The following is a 22714-nucleotide window of genomic DNA, read 5'->3' on the forward strand; positions in this document are numbered from 1 at the left end:
AGGCTCAGGGGGGTGTTTTTAGGCATTGTTTTTTTAGCAGGTATTAATTTTTCGTTGAATTCGATTGATGTCTGGCCTTATTTAAATATATATTTAGGGCAGTGCAATAGGTGCTATTAAATTAGCCTTTACCCAGTGAATTCAACTGTACCCCTACCAAACTCGATTGGAAGAGAGTTAGGGACAGTCTAATAATACATATTACATTCCCTACGGTCAGTATATGCGGTTATATTCACTGTCTGCCGCCCCCGTTATACCTGTCGTTGTTATGACAGGCAAGGTGAGAGAGATCTTCTGCAATGCATAACAGTCGCCTACCCTGAGCCGTGATAACCAAGAAAATGGCCGCTATCGCATGCTTTGCGCATGCGCGAGCAGGCCAAAATGGCGTCACCGGCTTTTTTGTTCCACCGCGCATGCGCGTGGAACAGTATATATAGGTTTGTCCGGCTAGTGCTCGCTCCCTTTGATAACGTGCTCGTCCGCACGAAACGCGTCAGAGTGGAGCCTAGCCGGTGACGTCACGCCGTTCCGTACCTCGTGGAGGCCGGCGGCCATCTTTGAATCTGGGAAATCCTGTGAGTGACCTGTGTTTACATTATCTTCAATAAAGAACCTTTTTGGAACATACTACACTATCAGTATTTTTTGGGGTGGGCTTTCTGGTCAAGCCCCCCCTCTTTTAAGGTGGATACTTCATATGAGTGCCCTGGTTAAGGAACCTGGATTAGCCCTATAAGGGTTTCTGGATGTCGGGAATCCCCCTGCTGGCCAAGAAGTGACAGAGTGACAGCTTGCCAGATGATCCATACAGGTTCAACTTTTCTGGGACCAGGAGTGGTCTGACAACTCAAATGCGCTTTTTATGCGCTTTCTGGTGAGTGCATAGTATTAAACACTTCACAGCACGGAGTTCATCACGTCCTGCACAGTTTATTGAGACTACTGCATTATACTATGTGGACACTTATAAATCACTACTAAGCACTAGTAGTTCACCACCTATTACTGCATATGTTATTTTATACTTTTTATAGCGCTGCATGCGATATTGTCTTAGTGTGAAGGTTTGAGGTTTGTGCCTTTCATGCCAGCAGCTTTTTATACATCTCCAAGCGCTCGTTAATTATTCTTTTTTCAATTTCTAAACTGCGACTGTGCCTTCATTTTTCATATTTCAGAGACATACTATGCATCAAAATGTAGGTCTGGGTCTTGTGATTCTCACAATATAAAGCTCTTTGGTGCAGAATTTAAACTTTTAAAACTACAACCGTTTGAAGATGGCAAACGCCAGTGAAGTGAGCAAGTTGGAGCAGTTTGTTTATAAAAGTTCCTCTGAGCTTGCACTAGAGTGAGTTGCCATAGCAACCCAGGTGTGTCAGCAGCCAGCAGAGTGACCAAAGCTAGAGTGTGAGCTGCAAAATAAAAGTTGAAATGCATTTCTCACTCCATCAAGCTTGCCATGTGCACTGCTTACATTTCATCAATCACTTGGTTAGTGTTGGAGGCCAGAACACTTCACACAATTTCCCCAGAAATTGTAGCTTTTCTAGGTGGTCTTGCCATGCAAGAACACTTAATAAGGGAACATGTAGGATGACAGGAAAGGCTCCTGACTGGTGAGATCCTCCAAACATAATGATGACATCCATGAACTGGAGCGAGCTCGTTGGGGTGATAAAGCCAATCTGGAAACACTGTGTAGACGTTCTCCAAGAACTCAGCACACTCCAGGTGTGGAGAAAGTCTCCAGGTGGGTTTAGCCTGTCATTTATCATAGATACAAACACACTGTAACCGGGATGGATCACTATGCCATTTGCTCTCTTTTTTAGTCTGCTGGCATAGCTGTGTCCAAATTCGATAGATCTGTACCTATGATCCGCTGTGCTTTATTTCTCCTCCCGAGACCGACACTTCCTATCCTCCATCCTACAGCCATCATACTACACTGCAGTGTGGATGGGAAGAATACTCTCCATGGTGCAATGATAGAAACTGACCAGAATTCCTGGACACCAAAACACCAATCATATGAATGTGGAACTCTTTGTGCAATCCTCTTTGGTGCAATGCCTTTTTTACACAAGTTTTTTTTTTACACAAAATTGTCACTTAAATGACATATTGCTCACACAAGCCATGGGTATATGTGGAATTACACCCCGCAATGCATTCCGCTACTTCTACCGAGTATGGGGATACCACATGTGTGAGACTTTTTGGGAGCCTAGCCACATACAGGAGCCTGAAATCCAATGACCACTTTGAAAGCCTGAAGGTGCGTAACTTCCTCATTTCACTACCTCACTACCTATCACAGTTTTGGAGGCCCTGAAATACCAGGATGGCACCATCCCCCCAAATCACAGGTCTGATATACAGGTCTGACCCCATATCTGCCACGCTTGCTGGTGAGAAATTGTTTGAATGCAAAGTGGCCAGAAAAATTAATGAGGGACTCATCAACGCAGATGTTTTGCTGGGGAGTATAGACATCTGCACATTTTTGGTTAAGGTGATTTGTGAGTGGCCAAATTTTGTGGAGCCGGTCAAATTCAGGGTCACCTCAAGGATGACAGAGTGTATTGTCATTGAAATGCATAAATCGCATTATATACAAATATCTATGCCTGGCCATGGCAGCAGAGAACACAGCATATGATGAATCGGGTCTGTGGACTACTACAACTGCAATTCATTTTTTTCTGACAACCCAATGTTTCCTTCGGGAATGCAACATGCAGCCTTCTCTGTATGGAAGGCCAATGGGCTGATATCACTCTCTCAACTGTTTGATCTTTAGTCTGGTAACCCTCAGACCTTTAATGATATCATGGCAGGTTTATCCTCCCACCACAGTAGACAATGTGGTAGTGTGACAAGAGCAGCACCGCCTAGAGAAAAGAGGTTACTTAAAGATCCACGCGGAGTAATGTAGGTTCAATAGTTACAAAGAGTACTTTATTTGATCACATAGATCATGGGGAGGTTAAACATAAGCACGGTGAACATATCAGACAAAATAAAATCATTTAAAAGCACTTGGCGTCCCCATTTCTGGGTGATTTAGGCACATAGGGAACCATGTGAGGCAATGGAGTATTATCTAGCTATATGATCCTAGGTTTCCATATAATTCAAACTTGTATTTAGATTTAGCCATAAATTCTTCAGACGTATTCTTAGTATAGGCCAGGATATGTAGGATAGCTTCCTGGTAAGTGGAAACTGGAACAAAAAAGATATGGTCTTAAATAGCACATAGATCACACCATAGCTGCCCCATCCAGAGATAAATTAGTACTTTCATTACCTTCTCAGTAACTTGGCTGTCATACCAGTATGATGAATGTAGAGACTTCCTGGGTAACCACCCCAAGTGAAACAAAGTCCACAGTAACAAGTGATTCTAGAGATATATATAAAAAATTATATAGATCATACACATCAAGCAGAATCCCTGAATAATAAAAAACGACAAAATAAAAATATGTATTACCATCAGTGAAGATCAAGAGGACTCACGTCAACTTGAAATAAGATCAGGTCCTTAATGCTTGTTCAGTAGTGCATATATAGGTGGGAAGCCAGGTAGTCTCAATACATAAATTTCAAAAAGAGTATTGTATATATAGCAGGCACTATATACCTGAATCTATATACCCAATTATCCTCCCACCACACCATCTCTTCCAGCTTCGGCAATGCACCAGCTATGCCAACACCTGCTGCTACGATAAAGTACAGAGATTCCAGCTTTTCTTGACCAGCCGCCTCATCGCCCCCAAACAATATTCTGTCTTGGATATGTACAAACCTCTTAATTTACAATGGATGAAACCATTCAGCTCGTCCTCAGCAATTAATGGGGACAAGGACTTTCCATGTGAATCTCTCATGGATAAACTGCTAAATGGGTAGAACAGAATCACTCATCTGATCACCAATGAAACATGGCACAGATCTCAGTTCAATTAGCATAGACCATTTATTTATGTATCAGAGGTACTGCCAATTTACACAGCACTTTACAAATATATTGTACATTCATGTCAGTCCCTAACCCTCATGGGGTGTACAATCTAAGGTCTCAGCTCACATTCATGCATTTCTAGGGCCAATTATAGACAGGATTCAATTAACCTACCAGCATGTCTTTGGAATGTGGGAGAAAGCTGAAGTACCCGGAGGAAACCCACGCAGGCACAGGGAGAACATGCAAGCTCCAGGGAGGTGGTGCCATGGCTGGGATTTGAACCAATGACCCTAGTGCTGCCAGGCAGAAATGCTAACCATTTGGCCACTGTGCTGACCCATATATTCCTTTTCTCACCTTCAAATCCAGTCCACAAGCTGCTCTATGCCCTCTTTGTGGCACGCCTAGACCAACGCTAGCCCATTGCCTGTGGCTGTCACCCAAAAGCAGCTTTCTGGGATTCAGGTGGTCAATTTAATTGTAAGAACACAGCACCTCTTCCCTAAGGACCCCCTCCTGCTCCCTTTGGGTATGAAAGTCTCATGCTCCAAGCATCAAGGTTTAGGACTGCCACACGTCCTGGCTCATGCTGGATTTTAATCTGTCTGCTAGTGGCATGTGGAGCAATCCTGAAGAAATGGACAACTCCTTTTGCTCCGACCATAACAGATGTCAAAAGAAAACGAAGAACCCTACTTTACAGGGAGAAGTTGGACTCTCAACTCTTCCACCATATCTCAGAACCACGCTTCACCTCCAGGTGGAACGCTTTCATTGACTCCGCCCTCTCCACATCAGAAGCTATACATCTCTCAATGTCTTTCTGCTACAATAAGCAACTTCCATATTTCCATAAACATCTCACCAGCGACTGAATTAGGAAAGTAACCACCTGCAGTCCCACAACTGTTATAGTCATGTTCCATTAACCTGCAAAAAGCTCTGCATCCTGTGCTGGTCTGGCCTTATACTTGTATCTTCTAGATCTCTATGCCGTCTCGGAGGGATCACCATTGTATGTCTGTACTAGGACATGATAAAGGTCAGCTGCATAACTACCTCCTGTATAGATGGTGACCACCCTATGATGCTCCATCCAGGTCTCCATCCTCCCTCGCCAGGTTACATTTCCTTCTGTATTTGGATGGGTTGTATTGTGCCTGTCTGCGTGTCTTTCCCTGGTTGTTTTCCCTGGATCTGTTGTTTTTCACATGGTTCTGTTTTGGGTCCACATTTCTTTCCCTGGTTGTTTTCCCTGGATCTGTTGTTTTTCACATGGTTCTGTTTTGGGGCCACATTTCTTTCCCTGGCTGTTTTCCCTGGATCTGTTGTTTTTCACATGGTTCTGTTTTGGGGCCACATTTCTTTCACTGATTGTTTTCCCTGGATCTGTTGTTTCTCACATGGTTCTGTTTTGGGGCCACATTTCTTTCCTGGTTGCTTTCCCTGGATCTGTTGTTTCTCACATGGTTCTGTTTTGGGGCCACATTTCTTTCCCTGGTTGCTTTCCCTGGATCTGTTGTTTCTCACATGGTTCTGTTTTGGGGCCACATTTCTTTCCCTGGTTGCTTTCCCTGGATCTGTTGTTTCTCACATGGTTCTGTTTTGGGGCCACATTTCTTTCCCTGGTTGCTTTCCCTGGATCTTTTGTTTGTCACATGGTTCTGTTTTGGGGCCACATTTCTTTCCTGGTTGCTTTCCCTGGATCTGTTGTTTCTCACATGGTTCTGTTTTGGGGCCACATTTCTTTCCTGGTTGCTTTCCCTGGATCTGTTGTTTCTCACATGGTTCTGTTTTGGGGCCACATTTCTTTCCCTGGTTGCTTTCCCTGGATCTGTTGTTTCTCACATGGTTCTGTTTTGGGGCCACATTTCTTTCCCTGGTTGCTTTCCCTGGATCTGTTGTTTCTCACATGGTTCTGTTTTGGGGCCACATTTCTTTCCCTGGTTGCTTTCCCTGGATATGTTGTTTCTCACATGGTTCTGTTTTGGGGCCACATTTCTTTCCCTGGTTGCTTTCCCTGGATCTGTTGTTTCTCACATGGTTCTGTTTTGGGGCCACATTTCTTTCCTGGTTGCTTTCCCTGGATCTGTTGTTTCTCACATGGTTCTGTTTTGGGGCCACATTTCTTTCCCTGGTTGCTTTCCCTGGATCTGTTGTTTCTCACATGGTTCTGTTTTGGGGCCACATTTCTTTCCCTGGTTGCTTTCCCTGGATCTGTTGTTTCTCACATGGTTCTGTTTTGGGGCCACATTTCTTTCCCTGGTCGCTTTCCCTGGATCTTTTGTTTGTCACATGGTTCTGTTTTGGGGCCACATTTCTTTTCCTGGTCGCTTTCCCTGGATCTGTTTCTCACATGGTTCTGTTTTGGGGCCGCATTTCTTTCCCTGGATCTGTTGTTTCTCACATGGTTCTGTTTTGGGGCCGCATTTCTTTCCCTGGTCGCTTTCCCTGGATCTGTTGTTTCTCACATGGTTCTGTTTTGGGGAGGTGACCCAATCTTCCAGGACCAGGTAATTTGTTATATTTGCTGTGCTGGCTGAATATTTTTCCAATTATTTAAAATGTAAAATGTAGACTTTAGACCAGAGGTCTCCAAAGTTTCAAACAAAGGGCCAGTTTATTGCCCTTCAATCTTTAGGGGGGCCAGATTGTGGCCAGTGGAAAATGTCCTGAGTGGGAGTAAACAATACCCTCAACTTGGTGGTCAGTGGGAAGAACAGTGCCCCATCATTGGTGTCAGTGGGATAATTAGCTCCCCATTTCTGGTATCAGTGGGAGGAACAGTGCCCCATCTCTGGTGTCAGTGGGATAATAAGTTACCCATTTCTGGTATTAGTTGCAGGAACAGTGCCCCATCACAGGTGTCAGTGGAACAGTGCTGCATCGCTGGTGTCAGTGACCCATCACTTGTGTCAATGGTAGCAACAGTGCTCCGTTGCTGTTCTCAGTGGGAGGAACAGGGCCCCATCGTAGGTGTCAGTGGGAGGAACAGGACCCCATCATTGGTGTCAATGGGATAATTAGTATCCCCATTTCTGGTATCAGTGAGGGAACAGTGCCCCATCACTGGTGTCAGTGGAAGGAACAGTGCCGTAATGCTGGTGTCAGTAGGAGGAACAGTGGCCCATCACTGGTGTCAATGGGAGGAACAGTGCCCTGTCGCTGGTGTCAGTGGGAGGAACAAGGCCCCATCGCAGGTTTCAGTGGGAGGAACAAGGCCCCATCGCAGGTTTCAGTGGGAGGAACACGACCCCATCATTGGTGTCAGTGGGATAAAAAGTTCCCCATTTCTGGTATCAGTGGGAGGAACAGTGCCCCATCACTGGTGTCAGTGGAAGGAACAGTAACCTATTGCTGGTGTCATTGGGAGGAAGAGTGCCCTGATGTTGGTGTCAGTGGGAGAAGCAGTGCCCCATCACAGGTATCAGTGGGAGAACAGTGCCCCGTTGCTGGTGTCAATGGGAGTAACAGTGCCCCATTGCAGGTGTCAGAGGAAGGAACAGTGCCCCGTCACTGGTGTCAGTGGAAGGAGCAGTGCCCCATTGCAGGTGTCATTGGGAGGATCAGTGCCCCATTGCAGATGTCAGTGGGAGGAACAGTGCCCTATCGCAGGTGTCAGTGGGAGGAATAGTGCCCCATTGCAGGTGTCAGTGGGAGGAACAGTGCCCCGTTGTTGGAATCAGTGGGAGGAATAGTACCCAATCATTGATGTCAGTGGGAGGAACAGTGCCCCATCATTGTTGTCAGTGGGATAATTAGTTCCTCATTTCTGGTATCAGTGGGAGGAACAGTGCCCCATCACTGGTGTCAGTGGAAGGAACAGTGATCCATCACTGGTGTCAATGGGAGGAACAGTGCCCTGTTGCTGGTGTCAGTGGGAGGAACAGTGCCCTGTTGCTGGTGTCAGTGGGAGGAACAGTGCCCTATCACAGGTATCAGTGGAAGGAACAGTGACCCATCGCTGGTTTCAATGGGAAGAACAGTGCCCCATCATTGGTGTCAGTGGGATAATTAGTTCCCCATTTCTGGTATCAGTGGGAGGAACAGTGCCCTGTCGCTGGTGTCATTGGGATGAATAGTGCCCCATCACAGGTATCAGTGGGAGGAATAGTGACCCATCATTGGTGTCAGTGGGAGGAATAGTGATACATCATTGGTGTCAGTGGGAGGAATAGTGCCCCATCATTGGTGTCAGTTGGAGGAATAGTGCCCCATCATTGGTGTCAGTGAGAGGAATAGTGCCACATCATTGGTGTCAGTGGGAGGAATAGTGCCTCATCACTGGTATCAGTGAGAGGAATAGTGCCCCATCATTGGTGTCAGTGGAGGAATAGTGCCCCATCATTGGTGTCAGTGGGAGGAATAGTGCCCCATCATTGGTGTCAGTGGGAGGAATAGTGCCCCATCATTGGTGTCAGTGAGAGGAATAGTGCCCCATCATTGGTATCAGTGGGAGGAATAGTGTCCCATCATTGGTGTCAGTGGGAGGAATAGTGATACATCATTGGTGTCAGTGGGAGGAATAGTGCCCCATCATTGGTGTCAGTTGGAGGAATAGTGCCCCATCATTGGTGTCAGTGAGAGGAATAGTGCCACATCATTGGTGTCAGTGGGAGGAATAGTGCCTCATCACTGGTATCAGTGAGAGGAATAGTGCCCCATCATTGGTGTCAGTGGAGGAATAGTGCCCCATCATTGGTGTCAGTGGGAGGAATAGTGCCCCATCATTGGTGTCAGTGGGAGGAATAGTGCCCCATCATTGGTGTCAGTGAGAGGAATAGTGCCCCATCATTGGTATCAGTGGGAGGAATAGTGTCCCATCATTGGTATTAGTGGGAGGAATAGTGCCCCATCATTGGTATCAGTGGGAGGAATAGTGCCCCATCATTGGTGTCAGTGGGAGGAATATTGCCCCGTCATTGGAATCAGCGGGAGGAATAGTGCCCCATCATTGGTGTCAGTGAAAGAAATAGCGTCCCATCATTGGTGTCAGTGAAAGAAACAGCATCCCAATCGTTGGTATCAGTGGAAAGAAAAGCGTCCAATCATTGGTGTCAAGGGAAGGAATAGTGTTTCATATCAATGGAAGGAAAAGAGCCCCAATGGCCAGATAAAAGCAAAGCAAAGGGCCACATCCGGCCCACGGGCCGCATTTTGGAGACCCCTGCTTTAGGAACAAGTGGCGCAAATTGCTATTAAATTATCGCCATCTAAAGGTCGTTTGCTATATTTTGGGTTTTAAATCATTGGTTGGTTTAAGCCTGTTATTTATTTTATGTCCTTCAATGTCTGCTGTGCTCATACATGCATGAGTGTGATCTCAGGGATTTCTATAAAACCACGCCTGACATAGTAAACTAAGGGGTCAAAAACAAGGATGGGTGAGAGTGACAAGCATGTGTCCAGCCCTGACAGATCCTAAACACAGTACTTCCTATAATCATCAGCTCCCTCTAGTGGCCATAATGATGTATTACTTCCAAAATACCTCAATCAGGAAAAATAGTTCAATACCACATTATGGCCACTAGATGGAGCCAATGATCATAGGAAATCCCTGTATGAACTAAAATAATCACAATATTGGTCATGGCTGTGTGAGTGCTGGTCATATTCATTGATTTATTTTTCAAAAAATAAACCTCTAAGTCTCTACACCACAAACTTTATTCAACGAAAAGCCAACCCAGTCCCACACTTCATCCATGTCTATGGGGACCTCTGATCTCCTTATCAACTGTTTCTTCCATGATGAAGATCAGCCATGGAGTATATCTGAGGTGTATATCAGGGTGTGCTTCTTCCCCACATGAGAGCTGGGATGTCCAGCAACATTCATCTAAAAGACATTTCCCGCACTCAAGGCACTAATACACCTCCAGGGTTGTGTGGGGCCCCTGATGTACAGGAAGACAGGAAATCAGTGAGGAACATTTCCCTCACTCAGGACAGGAAAGTGGCTTCTCCACCATGTGAGATCTCTGATGTCTGGCAAGATTGGATGTGTCTGAAAAACATTTCCCGCACTCAGGACAGGAATGTGGCTTCTCCCCTGTGTGAGATCTCTGATGTCTGTAAAAATTGGACTTTTGTGAAAAACATTTCCCGCACTCAGAACAAAAAACTGGCTTTTCCCCCGTGTGAGAGCTCTGATGTCTGTAAAGATTGGATGTGTCTGAAAAACATTTCCCACACTCAGAACAGGAATATGGCTTCTCACCCGTATGAGATCTCTGATGTTTGTAAAGACTGGACTTGTCTGAAAAACATTTCCTACACTCAGGACAGGAATATGGCTTCTCCCCCGTGTGAGATCTCTGATGTGTGTAAAGATGTGACTTCCTTGGAAAACATTTCCCGCACTCAAGACAGGAATATGGTTTTTCCCCTGTGTGAGATCTCTGATGTCTATTAAGATGGGACTTCATTGAAAAACATTTCCCGCACTCAGGACAGGAATATGGCTTCTCGCCTGTGTGAAGCCTCTGATGTATTTCAAGATTGGAATTATTTGAAAAGCATTTCTCACACTTAGGACAGGAATACGGCTTCTCTCCTGTGTGAGATCTTTTATGCTCATTAAGGCGGGATTTATGATGGAAACATTTTCCGCACTCAGTACAGGAGAAGCTCTTCCCTGTTGGAAGGCCGGAACAGTCCCGCACAGTCTGAGGTTCCTCAGGATACAAGGAATCCAATGGTCCATCTACACTGGGTGGTGCCGGATGGACATTGGAGGGAGCCGGGTTTTCTCCTGGACTATACTGTGTGATGTCCTCATCTTCTACTTTCCAGTCTGGAGACAAAGTCAGACAATCCTCGGAGGTTTTCCTCATCTCCCGGCCATGGACTAAAATACAAAGAGGATTACTAGACAGGAGCTGATTGGTTCCCCCCAAACCAGCTCAGGAAAGTGACCAGGGAATTACAGGCTGATATCACCCAGTCCCCGCCCTACTCTGGACCAATCAGTGAGCAGTATGGGTGGAGGAATGGATTTAGTGTTCATGACCCACCTGTGCTGATCTCTGTAGGAGTGTCCTCCTCTATAAATGTCCCCGTTATTGCATCCTCCTCCATAGACTGCTGATCATCCCTCACATACGCCTCTTCTTCTTCTGCTTTCACCTCAAATTCTATATCGATTGGATCTCCACTCTAAATCAAGGAAATGAGAGAAAATATCATCTGTAAAATATAAACTCACATAAAATATCCACACATTGTCTCTATGAGTCCATGTTCTAGATTCTCCATCCCACCAACCTTGTAACAATGACGGATGGTGTGACCTTCCTGTGTGGAATCCCGGGAATACAGAGGACGGGGACATCTCTCTGGTGGGTTTCTGTAGCTGGATGACTCCACCATGGTGTCCTGGTACAGATCTTTGTGTTCTCTTAGAAGCTCTGACTCCTCCATCCCCCCATCCTCATCCTCCTCCTCTTTTATCTCTTCTTTAACCTCAACTTTAGGATCTCTCAGGTTTCCACTCTGAATATAGAATAAAAATGACATCAATGGTAACAATGCAGATAATGTACAGATCCTAATGATACTATCAGTGATTGTTCCTCATCTACCTGATGATGGTGAGGGATGGTGTGACCTTCCTGTGTGGAATCCCGGGAATACAGAGGACGGGGACATCTCTCTGGTGGGTTCCCATGACTGGATCCATCTGTAGGAAACACACACACTGACTGAATCCATTGTTTCTATGTGTTTATCAGATGATGGGGGATCTAGGTGGATCCTCCGTACTGCTCTCTCCTTTACAATAAAGTCTCCTCTTACCCGGTGATGTGAGGGGCGGCTGATTGTCCATCATGACGTCCTTGTAGAGATCCTTGTGTCCTTCTAAATACTCCCACTCCTCCATGGAGAAATAGACAGTGACACCCTGACACCTTATAGGAACCTGACACACACAATGATACAGTCACCATCCAGACACATCCCTTGTCTGTTACTGGAGAATGTCCCAGAATTCCCGGCACCGCTCACCTCTCCTGTCAGCAGCTCCATCATCTTCTTGGTGACTTCTAGAATCTTTTGCATGTTGTGTCTCTCAGGGTTTAGGGAGTCACATGGAGGCACTGTGATGGTCATATGATCACCTGACTTCAGAAGAGGAAATCTCTGTATTGAGGAACCAATAGGAATATCATGTTAGAATCCCAGAATCCTCCTCACCTCTCCGGTCAGGTCTGTGTTTTATTAATAGAGATGAGAGTGATGTCATGTGACCTCCCAGAATCCTCCTCACCTCTCCAGTCAGGTCTGTGTTTTATTAATAGAGATGAGTGATGTCATGTGACCTCCCAGAATCCTCCTCACCTCTCCGGTCAGGTCTGTGTGTTATTAATAGAGATGAGAGTGACGTCATGTGACCTCCCAGAATCCTCCTCATCTCTCCGGTCAGGTCTGTGTTTTATTAATAGAGATAAGAGTGACGTCATGTGACCTCCCAGAATCCTCTTCACCTCTCCGGTCAGGTCTGTGTTTTATTAATAGAGATAAGAGTGATGTCATGTGACCTCCCAGAATCCTCCTCACCTCTCCGGTCAGGTCTGTGTTTTATTAACAGAGATAAGAGTGATGTCATGTGACCTCCCAGAATCCTCTTCACCTCTCCAGTCAGGTCTTGCTACTACTGAAGAGGTCACTAAGGTTTTCTCAGAAGCCCGTCTCACCACCTGCCCCCTGGATCCTGTCCCCTCACAACTACTACGGTCACCCTCTTCTTCCATCCTATGCTCCCTCACTCACATCTTCAATCTTTCCCTCTCTACTGGTGCCTTCCCCTCCCCTATAAAGCATGTGCACATCACTTCCATACTTAAAAAGCCCTCCCTGGACCCCTTCAACCTGAACTACTTAAGACCCATCTCCCTGCTGCCATTTACCTCTAAACTCCTAGAACGCTTAGTCTACAATCGCCTGAGCTCCCACCTCACCGACAACAACCTTCTTCACCCTTTACAGTCTGGCTTTCGCTCTCTACACTCCACTGACACTGCCCTCCTAAACTTCACTAATGATCTACTAACTGCTAAAACCAATGGCCTCTACTCCATACTAATCCCAACCAATGGCCTCTACTCCGTACTCATCCCAACCAATGGCCTCTACTCCGTACTCATCCCAACCAATGGCCACTACTCCATACTAATCCCAACCAATGGCCACTACTCCGTACTCATCCCAACCAATGGTCACCACTCCATACTCATCCCAACCAATGGCCACTACTCTGTACTCATCCCAACCAATGGCCACTACTCTGTACTCATCCCAACCAATGGCCACTACTCCGTACTCATCCCAACCAATGGCCACTACTCCGTACTCATCCCAACCAATGGCCACTACTCCGTACTCATCCCAACCAATGGCCACTACTCCATACTAATCACAACCAATGGTCACCACTCCGTACTCTTATTACTTGACCTCTCTGCGGCTTTTGATACTGTTGACCATCCTCTCAAAAAACTCCTCTCTCTTGGCCTCAGAGACTCTGCTCTCTCCTGGTTCTCCTCCTACCTATCGCAGCACTCCTTCAGAGTTACCTATATCTCTGGCTCCTCCTCTTCACTCCCTCTTTCTGTAGGGGTCCCTCAAGGTTCCGTCCTTGGACCCCTTCTCTTCTCCATCTTCACCTCCTCCCTTGGTCACTTGATAAACTCCCATGGCTTTAAGTACCATCTCTATACTGATGTCACACAAATCTATCTTTCTACCCCTCACCTCACCCCTTCAGTCTCCTCCTCACCTCACCCCTTCAGTCTCCTCCTCACCTCACCCCTTCAGTCTCCTCTTCAGCTCACCCCTTCAGTCTCCTCTTGCATTACTAACCTACTAATTGACATATCGGCATGGATGTAACTCCACTTCCTCAAACTCAATCTTTCCAAAATTGAGTTCTTAGTATTCCCTCCAGCCCGTGCCCCCTCCCCTGACTTCTCCATCAAGATCAATAACACAACCATCAGTCCCTCCCCTCATGCCAGGGTACTAGGTGTAATCCTAGACTCCCATCTGTCCTTTCAACTCCAAATCCAATCACTGTCCAAATCTTGTAGACTTCACCTCCGCAACATCTCCAAGATACGCCCATTCCTAACCTCGGAAACCACTAAGCAACTTATTCCCTCCCTTGTTATATCTCACCTTGACTATTGTAACTCCCTCCTCATTGGCCGACCTCATCACAGGCTATCCCCTCTTCAGTCTATCAATAATGCTGCTGCCAGACTCATCCACCTTACTAACCGTTCTGCATCTGCCACCCCTCTCTGCCAATCCCTCCACTGGCCTCCATTCAGTGTCCTCCACCCCTCTCTGCCAATCCCTCCACTGGCCTCCACTCAGTGTCCTCCACCCCTCTCTGCCAATCCCTCCACTGACCTCCACTCAGTGTCCTCCACCCCTCTCTGCCAATCCCTCCACTGGCCTCCATTCACTGTCCTCCACCCCTCTCTGCCAATCCCTCCACTGGCCTCCATTCAGTGTCCTCCACCCCTCTCTGCCAATCCCTCCACTGGCCTCCACTCAGTGTCCTCCACCCCTCTCTGCCAATCCCTCCACTGGTCTCCACTCAGTGTCCTCCACCCCTCTCTGCCAATCCCTCCACTGGTCTCCATTCAGTGTCCTCCACCCCTCTCTGCCAATCCCTCCACTGGCTTCCCATTGCCCAATGGATAAAATTCAAAACATTAACAATAACATATAAAACCATTTATAACTCCGCCCCAAATTACATCACCAATCTTGTCTCCAAATATCACCCAAACTGTACTCTTCGCTCCCCGCACAACCTCCTGCTCTCTAGCTCCCTTGTCTCCTCCTCCCATGCTTGTCTCCAGGACTTCTCTAGAGCTTCTCCCATCCTCTGGAACTCTCTACCCCAATTTATCAGACTTTATCGCCTACTCTGTTCACTTTTAGGTGATCTCTGAAAACCGATCTATTCAGGGAAGCCTCTCCTGCCCTTAGCTAATAATGGAATCTTCTACTCTTCCAACCATTCCATCCCCCACAGTTACTACCTTTTGTACCACTAGCCCCTCCCTCTTAGATTGTAAGCTCCCAGGTGCAGGGCCCTCCTATCCCTCTTGTATTGAACTGTATTGTTGCTGTATTGTCTCCCATTATATTGTAAAGCGCTGAGCAAACTGTTGGCGCCATATAAATCCTGTATTTTATATAAATCTGTGTTTTATTAATAAAGATAAGAGTGATGCCATGTGACCTCCCAGAATCCTCCTCACCTCTCTGGTCAGGTCTGTGTTTTATTAATAGAGATGAGAGTGATGTCATGTGACCTCCCAGAATCCTCCTCACCTCTCCGGTCAGGTCTGTGTTTTATTAATAGAGATAACAGTGATGTCATGTGACCTCCCAGAATCCTCCTCACCTCTCCGGTCAGGTCTGTGTTTTATTAATAGAGATGAGAGTGATGTCATGTGACCTCCCAGAATCCTCCTCACCTCTCCGGTCAGGTCTGTGTTTTATTAATAGAGATGAGAGTGATGTCATGTGACCTCCCAGAATCCTCCTCACCTCTCCGGTCAGGTCTGTGTTTTATTAATAGAGATGAGAGTGATGTCATGTGACCTCCCAGAATCCTCCTCACCTCTCCGGTCAGGTCTGTGTTTTATTAATAGAGATGAGAGTGATGTCATGTGACCTCCCAGAATCCTCCTCACCTCTCCGGTCAGGTCTGTGTATTATTAATAGAGATAAGAGCGATGTCATATGACCTCCCAGAATCCTCCTCACCTCTCCGGTCAGGTCTGTGTTTTATTAATAGAGATGAGAGTGATGTCATGTGACCTCCCAGAATCCTCCTCACCTCTCCGGTCAGCAGGTAGATGATCTCCAGGGTGAGGTTTAGTATCTTCTCAGTCATGTGACTCCGGTCCTCCTCCATCCTCATTGGTTCCATCATGTGATCTATACAGGTCTCCTTGTAGACGGATAACTTTGGGAAATGAAAGTAAGAATGATTTGGATGGTATTGGTCACACAATAATAGGATGTGGATGTGAGGGGGGAATAGGAGGGTTGCTGGACATTGAAGAACTACTCCCCCCATGGGAAGACATTTTGTCTGGACTGCTTAGTAATTTTCTCTGTTGGGTTTGTTTGGTCTCTGAACTGGTTTTGATGAGTATTAGATCTGCAGACAAGGAATGATAAATACGATCCCAGGGGCAGACTGACAACTCATGGGGTCCCCCGGGCAATAGGGGATCATGGGGCCCCTGTGTCCTTGCCCAAACACAAAAAAGCCTATAAAAAAAGTGCCAGGGGCATCTCATAGGGCCCCCTACTGACCCCGGGCCCTTGGGCAGTGCCCGAATTTCCAAATGGTCAGTCTGCTCCTATTCGATCCTTCTTGTGACTTATTTGCTCTGAGGCAGTGCTGTGAGGACAATGTCGAGTCGTCATGATGTCCAGGAAGGGGAACTTACTGACTTTTGGCCAGAGTTGCCAGCTAAACAGGTTAATTGGCAGAACTCCGGCTGCAAGGCTCCAATCTCCAGCAGCCTGCTGACTGACAGGAGTGATGTCACTGTCACTCTCTGCAGTAAGAGAAGATATTGGGTTGGATGGCAGGAGGATGGTGCTGGTGGAGTAGAGAGCTGTGGGGGAGGAGTCTGTTCTCTCTACCCAGTGTGTGTAGGAGGAGGACAGCAGGGGGGAGGGGTTTGGTTACCAAGTATACTGTAATATCCAGGACATTGCACAGAGTGGTGGTGGGTTCCTGGGGCTCTGAATTCCAGCATCTGGCACTGCCAGAGCCTGTGTCATGGGAAGGTATTGGAGTGTCTCCTGAAGATGTATAGCACTGACCCCTGACTACCTTTTAGTTAATAATGCACCAACAGACCTCCTCTAAGAACAAGTGACCACCAAGGGGTGAAGGATTGTCCTTCTTCATTCCACTTGGTGTCTTGGAATACATTATTTGATCAGTGAGATGGTAAGAAGGTGAAGGTTGTCTTCCTTTCCTGGTAGAAGCTCCGTACGGAGGTCTGGAAAATAAGTGCAGGTAAGACGACAATCAAAGACCAAGAGCCCCCCTCCCTACCTCAGTGTCCCCCTGAGCCTATCAAACTTTTCTTCCCTCAGAGCCCTGCTCCCCACCAACCCTATCCACCCAGATTCCTTCAGCTCCACTACCCCCTCAGGGGCCCCAAAGTTTTTCATCCTCAGTACCCCCTGAGAGACCCCTCAACACCTCTACTTCCCTCAGACCCCTCAGTATTTTCCTCCCTCTGACACCAATGATGGAACATATTCTTCATGGCCGGCTGGGGATTGTTTTCTTCCTCTTGACCAGCAATGTAAGGGGCTCTATGCTCCATACTCCTGACCCCGGCACTCCATCATTGTGTTGGCTGCATAGTGTAATGATTGCCCATTGGCTGCCTGTGTAGTGTCATCATTGCCCTTTGTAGGCCATGTATGGTCAGGATGGTCCTTGTCTTGTCTATTTATTGTCAGTGCTGTTTGTTTAGAGGACCATATTACTAGAATTTATCTCCACAATGAGGAGAATGTTCCGGCCCCGGAAGTGTGGGAATGTTCTGCCCCTGAAGGGGTTCATCTGGGTTCCCACACAATATATGTGTGTATCATCATCTGCTGGAGATAAAAGACGTCACAGTGACTATGGAGGAAGAGGACAGACATGACAATGGAGGAAGAGGACGGACATGACTATGGAGGAAGAGGACGGACATGACTATGGAGGAAGAGGACGGACATGATGGGGGTTACTGGGTGTAAATAGAAAATAACATCTTATTACCTCCTCTGCTGCCATGTCCATCAACGTCTCCTCTCTGCTTTCTATGGTATGGCACTTCCTTTCTTTATTCCAGATAACTTCCTGTCTGTGCCTGACATCACTTCCTGTCTGTACCTGACATCACTTCCTGTCTGTGTTCTATAATAACTTTTCTCCTTCGATGTTTGTTGATGAGGTTGAACTTATAGGCAGCACTGATGGGCAGCACTGATGAAGCGGCACTGATGATGCTGCACTGATATGCAACAAGTTGGGCACTGATAGGTGGCACTGATGGGCACTGATAGGTGGCATTGATGGGTGGCACTGACTGATGGCACTGACTGGCGGCACTGCTGGGCGGCACTGATGGGTGGCACTGGTGGGCACTGATAGGCACAGGTGGGTGGCACTGATGGGCACAGGTGGGCGGCACTGCTGGGCACTGACAATCAGGTCACTGATCATCAGTGCCCTGATGATCGGTGCTGATCCCTTCTCTGACAATTTCCGGTTATCGGCAGTACTTTCTTCACACTGTGACAGCATGAGGAAAGTGCAGCCAATAATCAGCAGCTGCATTTCCCGGTGATGTGCTGTTCCATTGGACACAGCTGATCAGAAGGGTAAAAGGCAGCTGTGATTGGCCTTTTACCACATCACATGATCAGCTGTGTCCGTAGGACACAGCAATCATGGAGATTGCAGAGTGTGCGCCTCCGGGGGCACGTGGGAGGACGTCATATGACGCCCTCCCAGAACTGGCTGGCCGCAGTGAAGTCGTCATTCGGCTATCTGCGGTCGGCAAGTGGTTAAGGGTCTTTTTTGGTACTGTAAGTGGAAATTTATGGAAGAGGGCCGTTTCCGGGGCCCTACGAACATTAACCCCCATCACCCTGTACATAAGGTTAAACATGCAGATCCAAAATCTAGTAACTATCAGACATTGCCACCAAACGTGGAACATAGAACCCATCTGGCTGCAACACTGAAAGCACATTGGTGAGGCAGAAGGATGCGTCCTCGCCGTCCGAGTTGGGACCCGGTACCATCGCAATAGTTTTATAGTTTGCTTCAATTCAGGTAGTAATGATGGAATCTTTAGATAATTCCAGGGCTATGTCTTGCCAATCAGATAGATCATAATTAACATTCAGGTCCCATTCCCATTGATCCATATAGGGGAGTTTACAGTTTGGATCAGCAAGAAGGGTGTACACCACACAAATACGGCCTCTAGAGAGATTTGTATGCTGACAGGAAAGTTCAAAACTGGTAAGAATGGGCGCTCCATCTAGTAAAACAATTTTTGAGCTGATAAAATAGGCGACTTTATTATATCTGAACATTTACATGGGGGGCATCTGTAGTTTCTCTGTAAAGTACTGAAGAGGATAAAAACCTTACACCCTGGAGGTAATGTATCCGCAGCAACCCTTTGTTGATCCACCATTGGAATTGGGCCGGGACCAGACCCGGTACAGATTCAGGGTTACAAAAAACTGGGGCTAAGGGAGCATGTGGGGAGGCTAATGGTTTGCGATGGCGTACCTATCCCAAACTGTCAATGAGAAAGACAGAGTAGGACATAAGATAGGAGGGCGGGATCTATTAGGGAGCCAAGGCAAGGAACCAACCGCTAGAGGATGGCAGGAAAGAGCTTCAATAGAAACCCAGAGGGGAGTAGATCCCTTAGCTGTAGTATAGGCCAATTGCACAATTTGAGCAGCTTGCAAGTAAGCATAGAGATAATATTCACATTCCTTCTGTACTGAAATGTATTGTAATTGTACTGTCTCCCTTATATTGTAAAGCGTTGCTCAAACTGTTGGCACCGTATAAATCCTGTATAATAATAATGAAGACCAACCCCACCCTGCGACTTTAAAGCGTATAATATCTTCTGGTTCATCTGATGCCTTCTATTGTTCCACACAAAACAAAGCACCTCTGCCTGTAGGAGCCGCAGCTCGCGTCTCAGAGTTGGTATCAGTAAGGTCCGAAAGATGTATAATAGTCGAGGTAAAAAGGTCATTTTAATAGAGTTGATCCTTCCAAACCAAAATACAGAGTAAACAGCCCAACGATGAAGATCTTCCCGAAGTCGTTTGAAAAGAGGGGGATAGTTTGCTTGGTAAAATAGGGTCTCAATAAGTAGTGAGAAGAAAGAGAAGTGCGCCAGACTAAGTGCAGTATGAATATAAAAGTTTATTGCACACAAGATTATAAAAACTCACAAGACGTGGGTAGATATCAGGCATCAATATATAAGGAGGAGGATGTCATCTGTGCTGCACCTCACAAATGGATGGCTGTAATGCCAAGGTGTTGCGTGGCTGGCGCTCTAGGCGGGTCCCACAGGAGGAAGCGAGGATGGCAGGCGCAGTAACCGGGAGTTGCGGCGCAGATAAGAACCGGGATCCAGGGCAGGCACTGCTGATCTCTCACATCAGCGTGGGTACAGGAGCCAGCTTGAGGCACATCCAAGATGGCCACCGGGCAGGAAATGACATCAGGACGTTGCTGGGAATCCTCCAAGGGGGCGGTGAAGCGTTTCTAGGCAACCTGCCTTTTCATCAGACCTCTGGCTCCTGTACCCACGCTGATGTGAGAGATCAGCAGTGCCTGCCCTGGATCCCGGTTCTTATCTGCGCCGCGACTCCCGGTTACTGCGCCTGCCATCCTCGCTTCCTCCTGTGGGACCCGCCTACAGCGCCAGCCGTGCAACACCTTGGCATTACAGCCATCCATTTGTGAGGTGCAGCACAGATGACATCCTCCTCCTTATATATTGATGCCTGATATCTACCCACTTCTTGTGAGTTTTTATAATCTTGTGTGCAATAAACTTTTATATTTCTACTGCACTTAGTCTGGCGCACTTCTCTTTCTTCTCCATTTACCACAGAGTCCGGTTTACTCTAGAAAGTGCAAGCCTCACGACGGTGTCTACACTGCAGCTTTGTATATATATGTATACATATATATATACCATCTATCTCAATCCAGTACTGTTTGCATCACAAGTCTTTTTTCCCCTCCTTTCCCTACCCCCCACCCCTCCCCCCTTCCCTTTCCTCACCACTAAAGCTGCATCGTTTACTTGTTGTCCTTTTATTATTAGCATATATGATTATATATCTTAATTTCTGTTTACTGGATTATTGTGTTTAAGATTTACTGAGTGAACGTTATATCCACTACAAATTCTCTTGCACCAATTGCATTTTTATTTTTGTCTCAATAAGTAGTTGCTAGCCCATTGAAAGTCATATAGAGTTTGAAGCCGTTGCTCCATTGAAGAAGGTAACAAAGTATTAAGTGTTATCGTTTTATGAGAATTTAGAGTCAGCCCAGAAAATTCAGAGAAGTGACACAAGAGAGACAATAGATTAGGTAGAGTACTAGAGGGGATGTAACATACATGAGGACATCATCAGCAAATAAAGTGCATTTATGTTCCTGATGACCACAGGGGACCCCATGGGTTCCAGCTTGAGAGCGGATCGCCATAGCTAAGGGTTTTATTGCCAAAGCAAAAAGCAGAGGGGAGAGTGGGCAACCCTGTCTAGTGCCGCATCGAATTTGGAACACGGGGATCTGTAACCTCTAATGGACACTTGAGCTGAGGGGGTGTTGTATAATGACTGCAAAAGTGTAAGAAATGCAGGACCAAATCCAAAAGCTTGCAAAACAGTAAACAAATATTCCCAGGTTAAGCTATATGGAGGTCCAAAAAAAGAATTAGCAATTCTCAAGAAAGAGGGGCATCCCAATTAGAGCAAACAGCAGAAATCAAAGCTACGGACCTTCATATCTGATCTAACATTTGGCGACCAGATATGAAACCCGATTGGTCTTTGTGAACATACTGCACCAAAAAGGAATTAAGACGCAGGAACAAAAGTTTTGTCAATATTTTCAGGTCACAATTTATTAGCGAAATATGCCAATAATTAAGGATATCAGTCGCATCTTTATTAGGTTTAGGAATAACACTAATATATCCTTTATTTTCATCTAAAGGAATCACCCGTCTTCTCTCAAGGAACTGAAGTAAAGAGCCATATGGGGGAGAAGATGGTCAGAGAAGGTTTAATAGTAAACATCTGGTAAACTGTCGGGGCCCGGGGACTTATGTGATGTTAGCATTTTAATAACTTTATCAAGTTCCCTACTAGTTATAGGTTGTTCCATAAATTCCCTGTGGGCGTCGGCAAGGGAAGGGAACTCCAAGGGTCCTAAAAAATGGAAGGCTCAACAGGCTGGGGTGGGCTATATAAGGTAGAATAAAACGTATTAAATTCTTGAAGGATTTTCTGAGGATCCTGTGAGATGTGACCTCCCGAAAGCCTAAGCTTAGGAAGTGCCGAGTGAGTATGTTTAGGGGAAAGTTTACGTACCAAAAGAGAACCCGGTTTGTCTCGCCATGTGAAGAAGTTATGATTCTTCCATCATAGCTGGTTTTCCAGTTTTGTGGTGAGACAAAGATTAAGCTCCAAACGAGCCTGTTCTACCTTAAGTAACAAGTCCGGGGTTGGAGAAATTTTATGTTGGACCAGTAAAGCCTCGTCTTCCTTAGTTTTGGCAGAAATCTACTCTTCATGAGATCACTTTAGTCTAGAGACTTGTTGGATAAAAAAACCTCTGATAGAAGCTTTATGAGCTGCCCAATTAATAGCCGGGGTCGTATCTTCCGCTTTACTAATGGGAAAGTAAGAGTTCAAATGCTCCACCACTTCAGGGCGAGCTGACTCATTGCTAAGAAGGGACTCAGTCAATCACCAGTGTGACTTGGCCAGATTGGCAGTTAAATTGGAGATTGTTACCATCATCGGGTCATGATCTGACCAGGGTGTCCATACAATTTTAGCCGAACACAACTTAGGCAGCAACTCTCTAGGGAGAAAGATGTGGTCTAT

General features: G+C 46.4%; 1 protein-coding gene across 1 annotated transcript in view; it reads right to left on the reverse strand.

The window, feature by feature from the left end:
* LOC149441617 (uncharacterized) overlaps positions 1-10834 on the reverse strand; it is a 109199-nt gene extending 98365 nt beyond the window's left edge. The window contains exon 1 of the mRNA XM_089657114.1: positions 9931-10834. Within this exon, the coding sequence (XP_089513240.1) occupies positions 9931-10824 (894 nt within the window). The 5' untranslated portion in view covers positions 10825-10834. The remainder of the gene's footprint in view (positions 1-9930) is intronic.
* Positions 10835-22714: the final 11880 nt, after the last annotated feature.

The sequence above is a fragment of the Staurois parvus genome, unplaced genomic scaffold (genome assembly GCF_062004578.1).
Source record: "Staurois parvus isolate SC_StPar_1 unplaced genomic scaffold, SC_StPar_1.0 ptg000965l, whole genome shotgun sequence".
Classification (NCBI taxonomy): Eukaryota; Metazoa; Chordata; class Amphibia; order Anura; family Ranidae; genus Staurois; species Staurois parvus.